The sequence below is a fragment of the Orycteropus afer genome, unplaced genomic scaffold (genome assembly GCF_000298275.1).
Source record: "Orycteropus afer afer isolate SDZICR_OR568_19922 unplaced genomic scaffold, OryAfe1.0 scaffold00703, whole genome shotgun sequence".
Classification (NCBI taxonomy): domain Eukaryota; kingdom Metazoa; phylum Chordata; class Mammalia; order Tubulidentata; family Orycteropodidae; genus Orycteropus; species Orycteropus afer.
Window position 1 is genome coordinate 819,610 of NW_006922290.1, and position 20,192 is coordinate 839,801.

The 20,192-nt window shown below is 38.2% G+C and overlaps 1 protein-coding gene across 1 annotated transcript in view; it reads right to left on the bottom strand.

Moving 5' to 3' along the window:
• SENP5 (SUMO specific peptidase 5) overlaps positions 1-20,192 on the bottom strand; it is a 53,832-nt gene that overhangs the window by 6,196 nt on the left and 27,444 nt on the right. The window contains exon 6 of the mRNA XM_007957101.2: positions 1,472-1,609. Coding sequence (XP_007955292.1) covers positions 1,472-1,609 — 138 coding nt within the window. The remainder of the gene's footprint in view (positions 1-1,471; positions 1,610-20,192) is intronic.

Consider the following 20,192-nt stretch of genomic DNA (forward strand, 5'->3'; position numbering starts at 1 on the left):
CTATGAGTCGGGGTCAACTCGACGGCACATAACAATAACAATAACAAATGGTTAAACCTACCAGTCTGTTCCTTTAAGTCTTTTGCTTTTTGGGTTTTATGTAAGAAAGCCTTCCCTACTCTAAGAACATAAAATTTTCTGTATTTTATTCTAATATTTGTGTAGTTTTGTGTTTTATATCTAGCTCTTTGTTTCCTCTGTTATTTGTTTTAGTAAATAGTATGAAGTAGGGATGTATACTTTTCCTAATGCCATAAACTGAATAGCGTGCCCTTTCCCAAAGGAATCCTGGTGGCGCAACAGTTAAGCGATCGGCTGCTAATCCAGAAGGTTGGAGGTTCAAACCCACCCTGTGGCTCCACAGGAGAAAGGCCTGGTGTTCTGGTCCCATAAAGATTATAGCCAAAAAAATCCTATGAGGTAGCTATACTCTGTCACGTGTGGTTGCTATGTGTCAAAAATTGACTCAATGGCACCTAACTAGAACAACAAATTCCCAGATACATGAGTTATTTCTGAATTCTCTATGCTGTTCCACCAATGAATTTGTATTCTTAAGCCAACACAAATACAGTTTTAATTATGAAGACTTTGTAATATGTTTTGATATATTATGCTTCTGATATAGCAAATATTCCTTCACTGTTCTAGTTCAAAATTGTTTTGCTATTCGTGCACAGGAATTCTGCATATAAAATTAGAACGGGCTTATCAGGTTCCATTTATATTACATTCCATTACAGTGGAGAAAATGATTAGGATGGAAATTGGTATATATTAGTTTGAGGAGAACTGATCTCTTTCCAATACTGAGTCTGCCTTTCTATCTATAGAGATTTCCTTTAAGTACTTAAGTAAAACTTTTACAGAGTTTTCATTATAAAGAACTTGCACATTTCTTGTGAGGGCATATTATTGGGTTTTTGTTGCTTTTTTAAATGGAATCTTCCTGTTTTCAGTTACATTTTCCAACTGTTCTATTGGTGCAGGAAAATCTGGAAATCGACTGATTTTTCTAGCTGCCTTTGTATCCAACCATCTTGTTCAGCTCCCATTAGTTTAACATTAATATTTTGCCAGTTGATTCTTCTGGGTTATAATTCGTTCCACAAAAGTTATTCTGAAGATTTCAGCCAATTTTAGCTCTAAGGGAAACCAAAGAAAATAATTTCTGTCCACACTCAAGATGTAGTTTTAAGGGAGAAACAAAAAAAAAAAACAGTGATGAACTCAAAATAGAGCATGAATCTCAGAAAGGGATCCAGATCTTAGACAACTACCTCCTGCCACTTGAAATATGCTTTATAGCATTTTTCTATGCCAATATTTCAGAGGGTTTTAGGTTTGGTTTTCAGGACAGAAAGTGTTACTTTATGGTACTGATTGCTGCTGCTCTATCTAGAGCTATGATGATATTTGGTCAACCACAAGGTAAATGGAAAAAAAACAAAACAGCAGTATATTAACTTACCTCTACACAAAACTTAAAATGAATGCCTTGGGAATCATAAAATGAAATAATTCGATTAGACAATGTCACAGTAATGAGAGACCAATGGACTTCCAGGTGAATAGGAATCAACAGAAGACTCTTTTTAAACAAATCCACCTGATTAAGAAAAGAGAAAGAAATGCACCCATCACCACAGGTGATCCAAACAGCAGCAGCAGCTTCTGTGTACTGACCTTTGACCTGCCCAAGGTCAGACAGCTGGGATGCATAAAGCTAGCATTTGAACCCAAGTCTAGTTTAAAGACCATACTTTAACTACTAAATTATAATATACAACAATAAAAAAACTGAAGATTTAGAAGTACAACTTTCCATTTAACCTACTATACCTGTGTTTACCAATTGCCTAATGTGATGTGGCCCCTTATTTTTATGCTTAATTTTCTTGTGCACACATTTGAGCTAAACTCATCAACTCTTCATTAGGAAGAAATCATGGTATTAAAAAACAGTATAAGCTGTCTATTGTTCTACAGACTCAATATATTGAGTAGTTAAGCTCATGGGCTTTGAAGCTCAAGTTCAAATTACAGCTCTTCCACTTAATGGCCAAGTGACTTTCAGCATTTTTATTAGTTTCTTTGTGCCTTGATTTTCTCAACTATAAAATGCAGATAACAATTGTACCTACCTTATGGACCTTTATAAAAACCTTGTGAACACTTAATATGCATAGAACTGTGCTTATTTATTAGCACATTACAAAACATCAATAAATCCTAGTTATTATCATTATTGCTTATTCAGGTCTCCCAGAAGTTGAAATTGAGAAAAACATTCTTGATAATCCTTTACATCCTTTATGTGTTCTTTACAATCCCAATGTATCATCTGTACCCTATTATATATCTTTTATAATCAAGAAATACTTGCTATTCCACTTAAAATCCCAGTGTGGATTGAATAATAAAGAAGCAGGTGCTCAATAAACATTTGTAAATAAGTAAATAATTTTTTTCCCCCAGGTATTTTCTGAGAGTACCTTAGTGATTCTTTAGGTTAAAACAAATACAAAGGCTATTTTAAACCACATCAGATTCTTAGAAATGAATTTTCCAGGCATCCTTTTTGCTCTCTGATATTAAGGTAATGTTCTGCTCCAGATCACGCTTCTACTAGAGTTGACGTGACCTTGGAGCAAAGCACTTTTGATTTTCAGTTTCTGCAGATTTATCCCCATAAATGTGGGGGATGAGGTGGACAGAAGGAAATAGCAGATAAAATGGACAACTGGCTCTTTCCAGTTCAACAGTTCTTGAGTACTTAAAACCAAGGAATCATATTTAAAATACAGTATCTAAAAACAAGGATCAAATTCACATTCTTCCCAGGTTGGAGAGAAAAAAAAGGGGGGGGAGGGGAGAACCAGGTTTGCTGGTCTGACAAAGCCTGGTGGAACCACTGAGAATATGGCCCCTAGCTGCCCTTTGGGTCTGGAAATGAACTCACACCTGTGGCTTCCAGCCAAACAAAAAACAGGCATATGAGTTGAACATTTACCTGAGGTAGATACACTCCTTGGAGAGATCATGGGAGAAAGAAGGGTTGTTGATGCACAGGGAAACAGCTTAGGGGGCAAGAGTGCAAGGAGGGATGGACACAGGGAAGAGGTAACTATCAGGACAAAGTGGGAGGGGAGCTGTTGCATTGTGGTGAATTGTGGTCAATGTCATGAGACAAAGTGTATGTAAACTGCTGTGTGGAAAGTGAATTTGCTCTGTAAATTTTCACCCAAATCACAATTGAAAAAAAAAAAAAAAAAGACCAAAAAAAAAAATTCATGGGTGAACTTATGGGCAGATATGAAAATGAAAATAAAACCACATTCATTTGTTCACTTTAAAAAAAAAAAAGAATGACAGGTTGGTAGATTTTATAACTGATGTCAATGATTTGCTATCTTCTATCTAAGAAGATCATAAAAGCTTGCCTCTTGTCATGTGGTTTTACTACCCCTCACAGGAGGAAAAGTATGATTCTGCCATAAGATCTGCTTTAACCAGTGGAATGTAAGCTGAAGTGAAGCTATGCATTTGAAACTTCAAATGGCACCATGGTGCCCTGAGACTGACATGTCTCAAGATAAGTGCTGCTCTTTTAGTTTGGGTCCTATTAACAGAATAAAGAGGAAAACTCACAAGATCAGGCCCTTACATGAAGAGAAAGCATTTAATGAAATTCAACATCCATTTATGATGAAAAGTTCTCATCATACTAGGTATAGAAGAGGATTACCTTAACCTGATAAAGGTCATGTACAAAAAAACAAACCTACAGCTGAGATTATTCTTAACAGCAAAAGACTGAATTGCTCTCTTCTTAGATTGAGGACAAAGCCAAGATGTCCTCTCTCATTACTCCTATACAACATTGTACTGAAAGTCCTAGCTAGTACGACCAGGTAAGAAAAAAATGGTATACAGACTGGAAAGGAAGAAATAAAAATTCTGCTCTTTCAGATATGATTATCTATGAAAAATCTGACAGAACCTACAAAAAAAAAAAAAAAAAAAAAAACCACCTACAACTACTGGGTAAGTTTGGCAAGGTTACAGGATATATATAGTCAATGTATAGATACCATGAATAGAAAATAATTAGAAGATAACATTTTAAAAATTCTGTTTATAGTAGTTTTAGAAATATGAAATACTGAGATACATTTAACAAAATCTGTGCAAGACTCATACACTAAAAATTACAAAATATTGCTTAGAAAAATTAAAGGAAGGAAGATGGGGCAATCTACTTCCGTAGTGATACTGCCTCGGAAACCCAAGGAGGGGTCGCTATGAGTCGGGTCCGACTTGATGGCACATAACAACAACAACAACAACAAAGAAATGATATACCATATTCATGGACTGGAAGACCTAATATTGTTACGATGTCCATTCTCCCCAATCGGTACATTAAACACAATCTCAATCATAATTCACCAGGCTTTTTTTAAAAAATAGGAACAGACAAATTGATTCTAAAATTTATATGAAAATAAAGGACCTAGAACAGCCAAAACAATCTGAAAAAAAAAAAAAAGAAGATAAAGCAGGCATACTTACAATGACTTCAAGACAAACCATTAAGATACAGGATTCAAGACTGTGATATTAGCACAGAACAGGCAAAGAGATCACTATAACAGAACTGTAGGTCAAAATCAGACCCACACATATGTGTTCAAATGAATTTTTATAAGGAATTAAATTAGGAAAGGAAAGCCTTTTCAACACATAATGTTGGAACAACTGGATATAGATACTGGGGGAAGGGGCAGGAAGAAGAACCTTGATCCCTACATAAAAACTAAGATGCATAAAGACCTAAACCTATAAAGTTATAAGAAGAAAACACAGGAGAATACACACACACACATACACATATACACACACTCATACAGATACACATGTATGTGTACATGTATATATGTATATGATTAGACAAAGGAAGCAGTAACTATAGAGGGAAAAAATATGGTAAATTAGATTTCATCAAAATTAAAAACTTCTGTTCATCAAAAGACATGGTTAAAAAAAAAAACAGACAAGCCACAGACTTAAAGAAAATAATCACAAAACATAGCTCTGATGTAAGACTTGTATCTAGAACCTATAAAGATGTCCTACAATTTAGGTATAAAAGGACAACTCAATAAAGAGCAAATTACTTGAACAGGTTTCATGAAAGCAGAAACTACCTGACATTATTTTACTTACCACTTCTGTGGCATAGTGCTTAAGGCATTTGACTGCTAACCAGAAGGCTGGTGGTTCAAATCCACCAGCCACCCTGTAGAAGGAAGACTGGGCAATCTATTTCCCTAAAGATTTAACAGCTCAGAAGTCCAAAGGAGGTCACTATGAGTAGGAATCAACTCAGTGGCAGTAAGTTTCGTTTTGATTTTGGTTTTACTTCTAGGTTTACTGTAATACCAGGCACATACCAGGTACTCAATAAATACCTGCTGAATATATGAATGAATATGGCTAGGAAGAATACCATCACTCAACACCAACTGCTGCTGAAACTCTCTAATGGCTTCTAATTGGACTCAAAATCCAAACTCCTTACTATGGCCTACATGGCTTCACATGAGTTGACTCCTGCCTGCCCCCTGGCCTCAGCTGTATAACCTTCTCATCTGCCAAGCTCATTTCTCTTTTAGGGGCTTTGCATTCACTGTTCTATCTGTCTGGAAAATGATCTTCCCCCGATCTTCACGTAGTTAGTCCTTCTCACTGCTGAGGTCTCAGTGAAATGTACCTCTTCGAACAGGCCTTTCCTTACTATCCTATGTTAAGTAGCTAGCACATCTTTCCTTTCTCTCTACTACTCCACCACCATTACTTTATATTCCAATTACTCTGTCCTAACGTCTTCACTGCAAACAGCACTTACCACTCAATTAGATTTTACTTATTTACTTACTTGGAAGTACAATAAGAGTAGGGGCTTTGTCTTTCTCATGTACCACTATATTCTCAGTGCCCAGAAAAGTGCTTGGCATATAAAAACAGTGAAATAAATACTTATTCAAAGACTGTTGTGATAGTTGGAGCTGTTTGTCAACTTGGCTGGACCACAGTTCTGAGTGCTTTAAGCAGCTGTGATGTGGGTTATTCCCATGATGAGATCAGATGTATATGTTTTGAGCAGCCAATTCATTAAAAGTGAGTTTCCCTAGGGGTGTGGCCTGCTTCCAGTATATTTAAGGACATTCTGGGAAAAGAGACACTCTTCTGTGGATTAGGATCCTGTTGTGCTGCCTACAACTGTCTGTGAGCGAACAATCCACCGTTCAGCCTGGAGATCTCGGATTCATCATTCCTCAGAGTCAACAGCCAGTATACTGCCTGCCAACCTTGAGCTCATCAGCCCCTGCAGCTGTGTGAGTTGGGAAAAGCCTCCAGCTTGACGTTTGATCCAAGACCTTGGGACTTGCCAGTTTCTGTAAGTGTGTAAGCCATTTTCCTAAGATAAATTTCTATCTATATATATCTATATATAAGCTTTACTGGTTTTACTTCTCTAGAGAACCCAGACTAACACAATTGCACCAGCATCTAAAACCTCTAGTATGTCTACAATTATTTGGGCAATCTTTCTCTCCCTCTTTCTTTCTCAAACTTCACCAATAACATTAGCTTCCTTCACCCCAGGGCACATCAATTAATACCAGGCTCAGTACATCTAGAGGGTATCAGCAATCAGCCAAAATTCTAACACATTCTCATCAACCATTTTATTAATCCATGTCCACCAGCCAAAGGAGCTCTGGTGGCATAGTGCCTAAGGCACTTCACTGCTAACCAGAAGGCTGGCGGTTCAAACCTACCAGCCATTCCTCGGAAGGAAGGTTGGGCAATCTACTTCCATGGTGATACCACCTTGGAAACCCAAGGAGGGGTCACTATGAGTTGGATCCAACTCCACGGCACATAACACCACCACCACCACCACCACCAGTGTTTTATCTAATTTTGTTTTCTACAGTTTATTTTACAAAAACATTTTTAACCATTTTCCAAAGATAAAATAATAATACTGAATATGGTTTTCAGAGTGTCCCTCCCTACTCCCCAATTTTGATTTTCTACCCTGGTCAAAAGATGTGGAAGAGGCATCTCCACTAGGAACTACTAATTTATTATCTTTGAGATTGACAGTTCTTATATTATTGGGTCCCTATAAGCTACTGTCCAACTTTCCCTTTCTTATATTTCTTTGATCTCTAACTATCACTCTTTGTTTTGCCTGTTAAGGTGTCGTTTCAAAGCTGTAAGAAACGAACAATTTATTGAATGCTGAAGGAGAAATACTGTAAATTTGATTTTTAAATGAATTTGTATTCTATTAATTTTATCAGGATTTACAGTTTATTTGAAAAACAGCACTCTATTTTATTTATTCCAGCTAGAGACTTCTTGTAGCTCCAAGATACTTTAAAAATGTCGGTAACCTCTGGCCTCAAAATAAGCTCCTTACTTAGCACGGTTTTCAAGGTCTTTCCTGATCTTGCCCCCACACTCAGCTAGCCCAACTGTGAAGTACAGATACCAGAGCAGGGATCACTGCCTCTCCAGCCCTCACCTAGCCTGTTAAGCTTCCGTTTCCTTCAAATCCCAGCTTAGATGTCCCACCAAGTTGAGCATTCTCTCTTCTCTGACCTTTGCTTAAGCAACTTGACAATATGTATCTGCCTATGTGCCTACCCTGTCACACTGTAATAAAGACAGGACCTAAAGAGTATTCATCTCTATAGCCTCTGCTCTTAAAGCAGTGCTTGGCACACAGAAATGAAAATCCAGAGAAAATCTTCAAAAGACATTTGAAATATATCATTTCCCTTTTCCTAAACAGGTAACTGAAACATGAACTGGGTAAAAGTTGCAAGAAAGCTTGGCCAGAGGCTTGAATGCCATGTAGACACAGCTGAATTTGAAAAGAAAACTCCCAGATTCTTACTCTTGATGGAGATTCCTCAGACTCATCACCATAACCACCATAATGAGCCGCTCCATTATTAATGCCACCACATAGCATCTGATATTAGCTTCCTTAGTACAGATCTGACTTTGTCATTATTTTATTACATGTTTCTCTACTTTTTAGGGGAGCATAGTCCAAAAGAACTTTCTACGATGATGGAATGTTCTGTATCTGTGCTCTCCAATATTGTAGCCACTGGCCAACACGTGGCTACTGAAGCACTTGAAATGCAGCTAGTGTACATGAGAAAATCAATTTTATATTTTATTCTATTCCAGCTAATTTTAATTTAAAAACCACATGTGACAACTAGCTACCATACTGGAGAGCCAATAAGATCTTATCTGAGCCATTTAGAATAGTCAATTCTTATTATTCACATATTTATGTTCAGTGGTAGCTATGGACAATGAATTAGCACATACTGAATAACTGCTCCAGGGAAAATACAGGGTTAGGTTCCTGAGAGCCTCTGATCACGTATTTTTCACATATTTTAAAAGAACAATATATATTGTATTTTATATGTGTTCTCTTTAGAGAAAGACACCTTCTTAATATAAATTGCTGATTCATTAACACTGAACTCATAGCCAACAGCACTTTAACTCATGCCTGAACAAAGCTTATTAAACACGTATTTTCTCCAAAAGGCACATCCCAACCTTCTTGCACTTAAGAACACTAGACAGTATTTTAGCAGTACACTTAGGACTGTTCTACACAGCAAAATTACCTACAAAAAAGGCACAAACATGCTAAAAATGTGGCAATAACTAGAATGCAAAATGAATGTTTGCTTACAGTATGAGAGCTGAAACAAGAAAACAGAGCTTCATCTTCTCTGACTTCAGCTGAGAACAGTGCTTATCAGGCAATTCAAGTTTTTACCACTCTACACACTGAAGCCCAATTCAAAAAATCTCTTACCAATTGACACAAACTCTCTACAGAAGTAAAATAAAACACTTTTGTTATCGATGCACTAAACAGATTGCAAAGACAGAAAGGAATTTTATCTTTTTATACAGCTAAGCAGATGCACTACCACCTGTCTGTCAGTTTGTCATACTGTGGTGGCTTGCATGTTGCTGTAAGGTTGGAGGCTATTCCACAGGTATTTCAAATACTAACAGGGTCACCCATGGTGTATAGGCTTCAGTAGAGCTTCCAGACTAACTAAGGCAGACTGGGAAGAAGGAAGAGGCCATTTACTTCTCAAAGAACTGGCCAGTGAAAATCTTAAGAACAGCAGTGAAACACTGCCTGATACATTACTGGAAAACTTCATGAATAGCCCTGAAACACTGCCATAGTGCCAGAAGATGAGGCCCTCACGTTGAAAGGCACTCAAAATATGACTGAGAAGAACTGCCTCCTCAAAACAGAGTCAACCTTAATGACATGGATAGAGTAAAGCTTTCAGGACCTCCATTTGCTGATGTGGCAGGAATCAAAATGGGAAGAAACAGCTGCAAATATCCATAAATAATCAGAACATGGAGTGTACAAAATATGAATATAGGAAAACTGGAAGTTGTCAAAAATGAAATGGAACGCATAAAGATTGATATTCTAGGCATTAGTGAGGTAAAATGGACTGGTACTGATCATTTTGAACCAGACAATCATATAATCTACTATGCTGGGAAGGACAAACTGAAGAAGAAAGGCATTGCATTCATCGTCACAAAAAATGTTTCCAGATCTATCCTGAAGTACAATGCTGTCAGTGATAACATAATATCCATATGCCTACAAGGAAGACCAGTTAATACCACCTTTATTCAAATTTACATACCCACCACTAAAGCCAAAGACCAGGAAATTGAAGATTTTACCAACTTCTGTAGCATGAAATTGACTAACCATGCAGTATTGATTAATACTGGTGACTGGAATGCAAAAGTTGGAAACAAAGAACAATCACCAGTAGTTGGAAAATATGGCCTTGGTGATAGAAATGATGCCAGAGATTGCATGACAGAATTTTACAAGACCAATGACTTATTCATTGCAAGTATCTTTTTTCAACAACATAAACGATGGCTATATACATTGACTTCACCAGATGGAATACACAGGAATCAGATCGACTACATCTGTGGAAAGAGGCGATGGAGAAGCTCAATATCTTCACCAAAACAAAGCCAGGAGCTACTATGGAGCAAACCAGCAACTGCTCATATGCAAGTTCAAGTTGAAGGTGAAGAAAATTAAAACAAGTCTATGACAGCCAAATTATGACCTTGATTATATGCCACCTGGATTTAGGGACCATCTGAAGAACAGATTTGACACACTGAACACCAATGAATGAAAACCAAATGAGTTGTGGGATGACATCAACAACAGCATACATGTAGAAAGCAAAAAGTCATTAAAAAGACTGGGAAGAAAGAAAAGATCAAAATGGATATCAGAAGAGACTCTGAAACTTGCTCTTGAATGGAGAGTAGCTAAAGCCAATGAAAGAAATGACAAGATAAAAGAGCTGTACAGATTTCAAAGAGCAGCTTAAGAAGACAATGTCAATTATAATGAAATGTGAAAATACTTGGAGTCAGGAAACCAAAAGGGAAGAACACACTCAGCACTTCTGAAGCTGCAAGAACTGAAGAAAAAATTCAAGCCTTAAGTTGTAATACTGAAAGTTTCTATAGGCAAAATATTGAAGAGGCAGGAAGCAACGGATGAAGATGGAAAGAATACACAGAGTCCCTGTACCAAAAAGAACTGGTTGATGTTCAACTATTTCAGGAGGTGGCATATGATCAAGAAGCAACAGTATTCAAGGAAGAAGTTGAAGCTGCACTGAAGGAACTGGCAAAGAACAAGGCTCCAGGAATTACCAGAATACAGACTAAAAAGAGGCACAGAAAAAACTTACAAGTTTTGTAAAGTAAATCTCTAAGAAAAAGGATGGAAGTGTTTGTTGGGGGGAGGGGTCTCTTTTTTTTCAACAGAGAAAACTACATTTCTTTCTCTTTTTAAAAATGTCTTCTAATTTGTATTTACTCTTGTAGCATGTCTGCAAATGATCACAAATGCACCTAGAATATTGATCTTAGGTTACAATAAATTTTAGTGAGTAAGCAAATACAGAATCCATACAAAGAGAAATCCTGACACATGCTACAACGTAAATGAATCTTAAAAACATAATGCTTAGTGAAATAAGTAGCCACAAAAGGACAAATATTCTATGATGCCAATTATATGAAATAGGCAAATGTTTGGAGACCAAACTTTATTAATGGTTACAGGGGTGGGAAGAAGGAGGGAAAGGGGAGTCATTGTTTAGAAGGGCACTGAATTTCCATTAATGGGGGTAGAGTATATTGTAAACAAATGGTGATAGCTGCACAACTTGATAACTGTAAACCAATGCCATGCTGAATTGGAAATGTAACAAATATTGAATTGGCAAATGTTTTAATATGTATATATTTATATTTTTTAACTACAAAAAAGATTCCCAACCTTAAGGTGCTCAAACTTCAGTGAGGGAATGGATAAATGATTACAAATAAAATGTGATAAATGCTATCCAAGTGTATATATAAATGACTATGGGACATACTACTTATCAGGTAGAAACAAGTACTGGGAAGAAAATTAAAGCAAAGGGACAATGCTGGTGAGTACTATCTTAGAGGAGAGTCAGAAAAGGCCTATCTGAGGAGCTAACGTTTGATCACAGGCTTTAATGAAGAGGAATGACTCTTACATGTTAGCTGTGGGAAGAGCATTCTAGACAAGATGGAACAAACCTACAAAGGCCTTGAGATAAGAACGTGCTTTAGAGTGCCATAAGGAAGCCAGTATGGCTGGAACATAGTGACTGAATGAAGAGTAATAGGAATGAAGAGTAATAGGAAACAGGATGAAACTTTCTTTTTTCAATACACTGACTCTAGAAACAAAGCAGTATCTATCGACTTCCTTCTATGAAAATTAAGAAACTAAGGCACATATCTTTTATTCATGATTTGTTAGCACTGCATCAGTTTGGAAAGCCTTTTGCTGCAAAAATAGTGACCAAAACTATACAGTCTACTAACAAGAAATATGAAGGTAGCTAATTCCAGGGCTCTTTTAGTGGCTTCACAATGCAATCAAGGCCTAAGATACCTTTTCCATCCTTCTGTTCTGCCATCCTCAATATACAGCTTTTCATCTTCGGCTTACCACCTCATGATCTCAAAATGTCTGCTGCAGCTTTAAGGATTACATCCTTACCATCCTTAACCTGGTCTCAAGCAGAAGGCGGATGGAGTGTTGGTAACCCTCCTATCATTTGTTGCTGTTATTGTATGTGCCATCAAGTTGTCTCCGACTCAGAGTGACCTTATGCAAACAGAATGAAACACTGCCCAGTCCCAGGCCAGCCTCACAATCCCTACTATACCTGAGCCCATGGCTGCAGCCACCACGTCAATCCATCTTGTTGAGGGCCTTCCCCTTTTTCACTGACCCTCCACTTCACCAAGCATGACATCATTATCCAGAGAATGGTCGCTTTTGACAACATGACCAAAGTAGTGAGATGAAGTCTGGCCATCCTCACTTCTAAGAAGCATTCCAGCTACACTTCTTCCAGGACAGATTCGTTAGTTCTTTTTGCAGTCCACAGTACTTTCAGCATTCTTCGCCAATACCACTACTCAAAAGCATCAACTCTTCTTCGGTCTTCCCTATTCATTGTCCAGCTCTCACATGCATAAAAGGCGATTAAAAATACCATCGTTTGGGTGAGGCGCATTGTAGTCTTCAAGGAGGTTATCTTTGCTCTTCAGCAGTTGAAAGAGATCTTTTGCAGCAGATTTGCCAAGTGCAATACATCTTTTGATGTCCTGACTGCTCTTCCACTGGCACTGATTGTAGAACCAAGTAATGTGAAGTCTTTGACAACCGCAATCTTTTCTCCATCTATCATGATGCTGCTTATTGGTCCCATTGTGAGGATTTTTGTTTTCTTTATATTGAGGTGCAATCCATACTGCAGACTGTAGCCTTTAATCTTCATCAATAAGTGCTCCAAATCATCCTCACTTTCAGCAAGCAAAGTTGTGTCGTCTGCATATTTCAGGTTATTAATGAGTCATCCTCCAATCCTGATGCCACCTTCTTCATATAATTCAGCTTCTCAGATTATCTGCTCAGCATACAAGTTGAATAAGTACAGTGAAAGGATACAACCCTGACACACCATCTTCCTGATTTTAAACCATGCAGTATCCCCTTGTTCCATTCAAACAACAGCCTCCTGATCTATGTACAAGTTCCTCATGAGTACAATTAAGTGTTCTAGAATTCCCATTCTTCTCAACGTTATCCATAATTTGTCATGATCCACATAATCAAATGCCTTTGCATAGTCAATAAAACACAAGTAAACATCTTTCTGGTATTCTTTGCTTTGAGCCAAGATCCATCTGACACCAGCTATGCTATCCCTTGCTCTGACACCAGCTATGATATCCTTTGCTCCATGTACCCTCCTGAATCCAGCTTGTGTTTCTGGAAGTTCTCTATCAATATACTGCTGCAACCATTTTTTAATTATTTTCAGTAAGTTTTACTTGCACGTGGTATCAATGATATTGTTTGAAACTTCCCATATTCTATGGGATCACCTTTCTTTGGAATGGGTACTCAATTCCTGGAGCACTGTTTTTCACCAATTCCTTCAGTGCAGCTTTGACATCTTCCTTCAGTACCACTGGTTCTTGATCATATGCCCTTTTCTGAAAGGGATGATCATCTACCAATTCTTTTTGTTACAGTGACTCTGTGTATTCCATCCATCTTCTTTTGATGTTTCCTGCATCATTCAACATATTGCCTATGGATCTTTCAATATTGCAGTTTGAGGTTTAAATTTTTTCCTCAGTTTTTTGGTTTGAGAAATGCTGAGCGTGTTCTTCCCTTTTGGTTTTCTAACTCCAGGTCTTTGCACATTTCATTACAATAACTGACTTTGTCTTCTTGAGCTGCTCTTTGAAATCTTCTGTCTAACTCTTTTATCCTGTTGATTCTTCTAGTTCCTTTAGCTACCCTCCATTCAAGGGCAAGTTTCAGAATCTCTTCTGATATCCATTTTGATGTTTTCTTCCCTTCCTGTCTTTTTAATGACCTTTTTTTTTTCTTCATGGATGATGTTCTTGATGTCATCCCACAATTCTTCTGATTTTCAGTCACTGGTGTTCAATGTATCAAATCTATTCTTTGGATGATCTCTAGATATAATCAAGGTCATAATTTTACTCTTGTGACTTCTTTTAATTTTCTTCAGGTTCAACTTGAACTTGCATATAAGCAGTTGATGGTCTGTTCCATAATCAGCTCCTGGCCTTGTTTTGGCTGAAGATATTGAGCTGCTCCATCACCTCTTGCCACAGATATAGTTGAATTTAATTCCTGTGTATGCCATCTAGCAAAGTCCATGTGTATAGCTGCCATTTGTATTGTTGAAAAAAGGTATCTGCAATGAATAGGTAGTTGGTCTTGCAAAATTTTATCATGCAATCTCCAGTGTCATTTCTATCACCAAGACCATATTTTCCAACTACCAGTGATTCTTCTTTGTTTCCAACTTCTGTATTCCAATCACCAGTGATAATCAGCACATCTTGATTGCATGTTTGGTCAATTTCAGACTGCAGAAGTTGGTAAAAATCTTCAATTTCCTCATCTTTGGCTTTGGTGGTTGGTACATAAATCTGAAAAATAGTAGTATTAACTGGTCTTCCTCATAGGCGTATGGATAGTATCCTACCACAGACAGCATTGTACTTCAGGATAGATCTTGAAACATTCTTTGTGATGATTACTGTAACTCCATTCTTTTTCAATTCATCATTCCAGGCATAGTAGATCATATGATCATCTGTTCAAAAAGGTCAAAACCGTTTCAGCTCTAGTACTAATGCTTAGAATATCGATCTTTGTATGTTCTATTTTATTTTTGACAACTTCCAATTTTCCTAGATTTATACCTTGTACATTCCATGTTCTGATTATTAATAGATGTTTGCAGCTGTTTCTTCTCATCTTGAAATTTGGCACATCAGCAAATGGGAGTCATGAAAGCTGTATTCTATCCACATCATTAAGGTCAGCTCTGAGGAGACAGGATCAAAAACCTCCTATCATATCTGTCCCTTTTTATTAGAAACAAATTTTTGCCAGGAATGCCAAAGACTTCCCCTTACATCCGAATGGCCAGAACTCCATCTTATGTCCTGATAATTCAGGCTGGTAAAGTTGTGCACATAAAAGGGGAATTGGACTGTAGTGACGAACTTAGACTAATTATGATACACTGCCCAGGACTGACCAATTCTATTGCTCCAAACAGAACTGGAGTTCTGCTTCCTAAGAAAAAGGGGTGAGTAGCCACCTGCTCCAGGCCAATTTTCAAATTTTTGCATTAGTCTATCCTTTCTACATTGTTGTACCTCCTCCCCCACTAGAAGCAGTACAAAATTAAATTCTGTTTGGTAGCTGTAATTATACAGCTGTGTGGACTTAATTATTTATTTAAGAGTCATCCCCATACACTCACAGAATTCCAAAACAGCCTAGTACTGATTCAATGACAGATACATAGACCAATGGTATAGAATTGACAACCCAGAAGGAAATCCGTCTACCTGTGGGCAGTTGATTTTCAACAAAGGTCAAAGTCAATACAATGGGGAAGACACAGTCTCTTCAACAAATGGTGCTGGCAAAATTGAATATCCATTTGCAGAAAAATGAAACAAGATCCATACCTCACACTATACACAAAACCTAACTCAAAATGGATCAAAAACCTAAATGTGAATGACCAAAGTATAAAGTTCATGGAAGATAACTTAGGACAAAACTATGGAACCTACTTTTTTGCAGAAATAGACTACAAAACACAACTACAAATACACAAACAACAGAAAATAAATTAGATATTGAGACCTCCTAAAAATTAAATACTTAATGCTCACCAAAATACTTTGTCAAAAGGATAAAAAAAGAACCTACAGAATGGGAGAAAATTTTGGAGAAACAACATCGAATAAAGGTCTAATCTCTTAAATAGACAGAAAACTTCAAAAACTCAACAACAAAAAGACCAAAAATGGGCAAACAGTACAAACAGAAACTTGACCAAAGAGGATGTTCAGTGGCCAATAAACACACGAAAAGATCTTTCCAACTGTTAGTCAGTAGCAAGAGACAAATCAAACCTATAACAAGAGAGCATCTCACACCTGCAAAAATGGCACTGATTAAAAAAAAAACAGAAAACAACAAATGCTAGCAAGGTTGTGGGGAGACTAGAATACTTATACACTGCTGGTGGGATTGCAAAATGTTATAACCACTACAGAAAACAGTATGGCACTTCCTCAAAAAGCTAGAGATACCTTATGATCTAGTAATCCCACTCCTAGGTATGTATGGTAGAGATCTAATAGCAGTGTCATGAATAGACATATGCACACCTATGTTGGGAGCTCTGGTAGCATAGTGGCTAAGACACTTGCCTGCTAACCAGACGACTAGCGGTTCAAACCCACCAGCCACTCCTCGGAAGGAAGGTTGGGCAATCCTACTTCCATAGTGATACTGCCTCAGAAACCCAAGGAGGGGTCGCTATGAGTCGGGTTTGACTCCACGGCACATAACAACAACAGCAACAACATGTTCATAGCAGCATTATTTACAATAGCAAAAAGATGATGGAAACAAACTAAGTGCCCATCAATGGATGAATGGATAAACCAATTGTGGTACAAACAATGAAATATACACAGTTATAAAGAATAATGATACATTCCCAAAACATCTTATGGATGAATCTGGAGGGCAATACACTGAGTGAAATAACTCAAACACACAAGGACAGACATTGTATGGTCTCACTTATATAAAAAGAAAAAATATGTATACACACAGACAGCAACATTCTCTGGTGGTTACCAGTGATGGGAGCAAGATGAAAGGGGGATCACTTTCTAGATAGTGAACACCTACTATTTTGGATAATGGGAAAGACAATACCCAATATATGTGAAGTCTGTACAACCTGACCAACGTAAATGATGACAACAGAAGTACATAAGAATAAGGAACGATTTTGGTATATGCTGTAACATACAAAATTTTGCAACAATAACAATGAAAAAATATGTATGTACACAGGTAGATATATATGCATGTATGTGTGTAAGAAGGGGATGCATATATAGGTCTATTTGTAGGCAAACGTATAAATGTGTTTGTGTGTGCTGCATATAGTCATATAAATAATAAAGCACATAGGGGACTGTGGTGCAGTGAATTACTTGAAATGGCCTTTCTAGCCATGGTCTTTGTAACTCCCACCAGATGACTGGGTGGAACTATGCAAATGTGAGGAGCTTGTAGCCCACTAAAGGGACTGCATAGCTTCCTAATAATGTAAATAGGGTATGTGGCATCCTTGTGGGGGTGGGGCCATGCAAATATGGTATATGGGACCCTAATATGGGGGATTGGTCAGTTTTGCCATTCTGCTAGGCTTAAAATGAGCACTCCTAGAGGCAGAAAGGGAGATCTCACTGCCATCAAGAGAGAGGAGCCAGAAGTGGAGTGGAGCGCGTACTTGGTCTTGAAATACCTACGGTGAACCACCTTCACAGAGAGATGGCAGAGACAACCAGCTGAGATAGCAGCGGCACTGAGAGGTACCAGACAGAGTGGTGGTCTTACCGGCCCACAGAGCAAGACAGCCGAGTGTCTCTGGGCAGGAAGCTTCATAGTGTACCTATTGCCAGAGCTAAAAGAGCTTTGTAACACTTGCCTGACCAGGACAGTGGCCAGGTGGAGAGGCAATGGGCCAGAGAGGCATGCCTGAGGGGATAGCAGGGGGGAAGCTGTCCTGGATGAAAAATCATATCCTGAGTATTCCTGAACCTAAGAATCAACTTTGGGCTTACTCCCCCTTGTGAAGTTAGAGCAGATTAGAGGAGGATGCCGTCCCCGTATCCTTTTTGCAGGGGCAGTTATGGATACTTCCTAGATATAACCAAACGCCTTGAGGGATGGTTTAGTGGATTTAAAGACTTAGGACCATAGTCCATGGGACAACTCAACTGGTGTTACATGGTCCATAAAGGTAACATTCTATATCCTAGTTTGGTGAGTAGCATCTGGATCTTAAAAGCCTGCAAGCAGCCATCTGAGATACAACTATTGGTATGTACTCGTCTGGAGCAAAAGAAAAGAAGGAAACCAAGACTCAAAGGAAGAAATTACTCTACAGAACTAAAAGCCCACACAAACCATGGCTTCATCTATCCTGAGACCAGAAGTAGATGGTGCCCAGATACCACTATCAACTGTTTTGACCAGGGTTATAATAGATGGTTCTGAGTAGAATGGGATAAAAATTTAGAACAAAGCTTGAATTCCTAAACAGGGGGCAAACTTACTGAACTGGTAGAGACTACAGGAATCTCCAAGATTACTGCTCTGAGATACCTTTTAAATTTGGAACTGAAGCCACTCCTGGAGGTTACCTTTCAGCCAAGTAACAGACTTGCTCAAAAAATAAACAGTATCACTTTTGAGTACTATGCTCCTTTAAATGATCATCTATATGAGACCAAATGGTCAATATTTATCCTAAAGCAAAGATGAGAAGGTAATGGGGTTCACAGAGAAGCTAGATTAATGGAAACAGAACAATGAGATGGAAAAAATAGGAATGCTGATACATTGTTAAAAATGTAACTAATGTCACTGAACAATATGTTCAGAAACTGTCAAAGGGAACATAATTCACTCTGTAAACTTTCACAAAAAATACAGTAAAATATTTCTTAAAAAAAAAAAATGATCCCCAGGGCTGTTAGACAGTAATTCAAATTTTTTAGATTTTTTTCTTTTCTTTTTAATGCTGGCTGGATTTAAATTTTCAAATAGATGTTCTAGGGAAAGTTCATGAATTCTACAATTTGTCAGTGTTAGGGAAAAGCTGTTTCTTTCATATGTAAATGATATGTGACTAAGCACATGTTTCTGGGTCATATACCCTCTCCTTTTATACGAGTTATACATTGCTCCCAATTTTCCGCTCTCATTTAATAGTGCTGAGGAAAAATCTGAGATCACTCTGATTTTCTTTCTTGTAAAACTAACCTAGGAACCCGAGTGACACAAACAGTTCACTGTCAGCTGCCAACCTAAAAGTTGGCAGTTCAAACCCACCTAGTGGCTCTGCAGAAGAAAAGGCCTGGTGATCTGCTTCCACCTAGATTATAGCCAAGAAAATCCTATGGAACAGTTCCACACTGTACCATATGAGGTTGCCATGAATTGGGAGCCAACTCAATCAATGGCAGCAAGTAATAACAACAAACTAAATGGTCTTTTTTGCATACATGCTTGTGGGATTCTTTAACTTTTTTTTTAAAAGGAAAATTTCAAACATGTATGTGACTAGACAGAATAGTATAATGAACCCCCATGTATCCATTACCTAGCTTCCATAATTCTTAATTTATGGGCAATCTTGTTTCATCTATTAAACCCTTCTGTGGTGGTTAAGTTTGTGTGCCAAGCTGGCTAGGCCTGGCTGAGTAGCTGGGCAGCTGCATGTAGTTATTCCCCATGGTGAGACCGGTAATTAACTCCATGGTGGAATCTATTAGAGCAGCTGAGTAGCTACTTTGGGTATATGGTCTGATTCCTGCATGTGGTGGTTATGTTTGTGTGTTAACTTGGCTGGGCCTGGTTGAGTGGCTGGGCAGCTGGTGGCAGTTATTCCCCATGATGAGACTGGCAATCAACTCCATGGTGGGATCTACCACAAGCAGCTAAGTAGCTGCTTTGGGTATGTGGTCTGCTTTCTGTACATAAGCAGCAGCTTTGGGAATGGTCTCTAGCTTATGGCATGCTTGGACCCTGCAAGTAGCCATGTCATTATTCAGCAGTCTGCCATGGTCTACCAACCCGGGGACTTGCAATGGACTTGAATTAATGGCCTGCCATGTGGTTTCGTGACATCGGGACTGTGCCTTTTTACTTGGCAGCCTTGGGCTTGGCAGCCTCAGCAGCCAGCAGCTGTCTGAGTGAAGAAAAGCCTCTAGCTTCAGTGAGCTGGGAGTGGGAGGCAGAGCTGAAGCCCAAGGTTGAGGGGCTTTCACCCAGCCCCTGC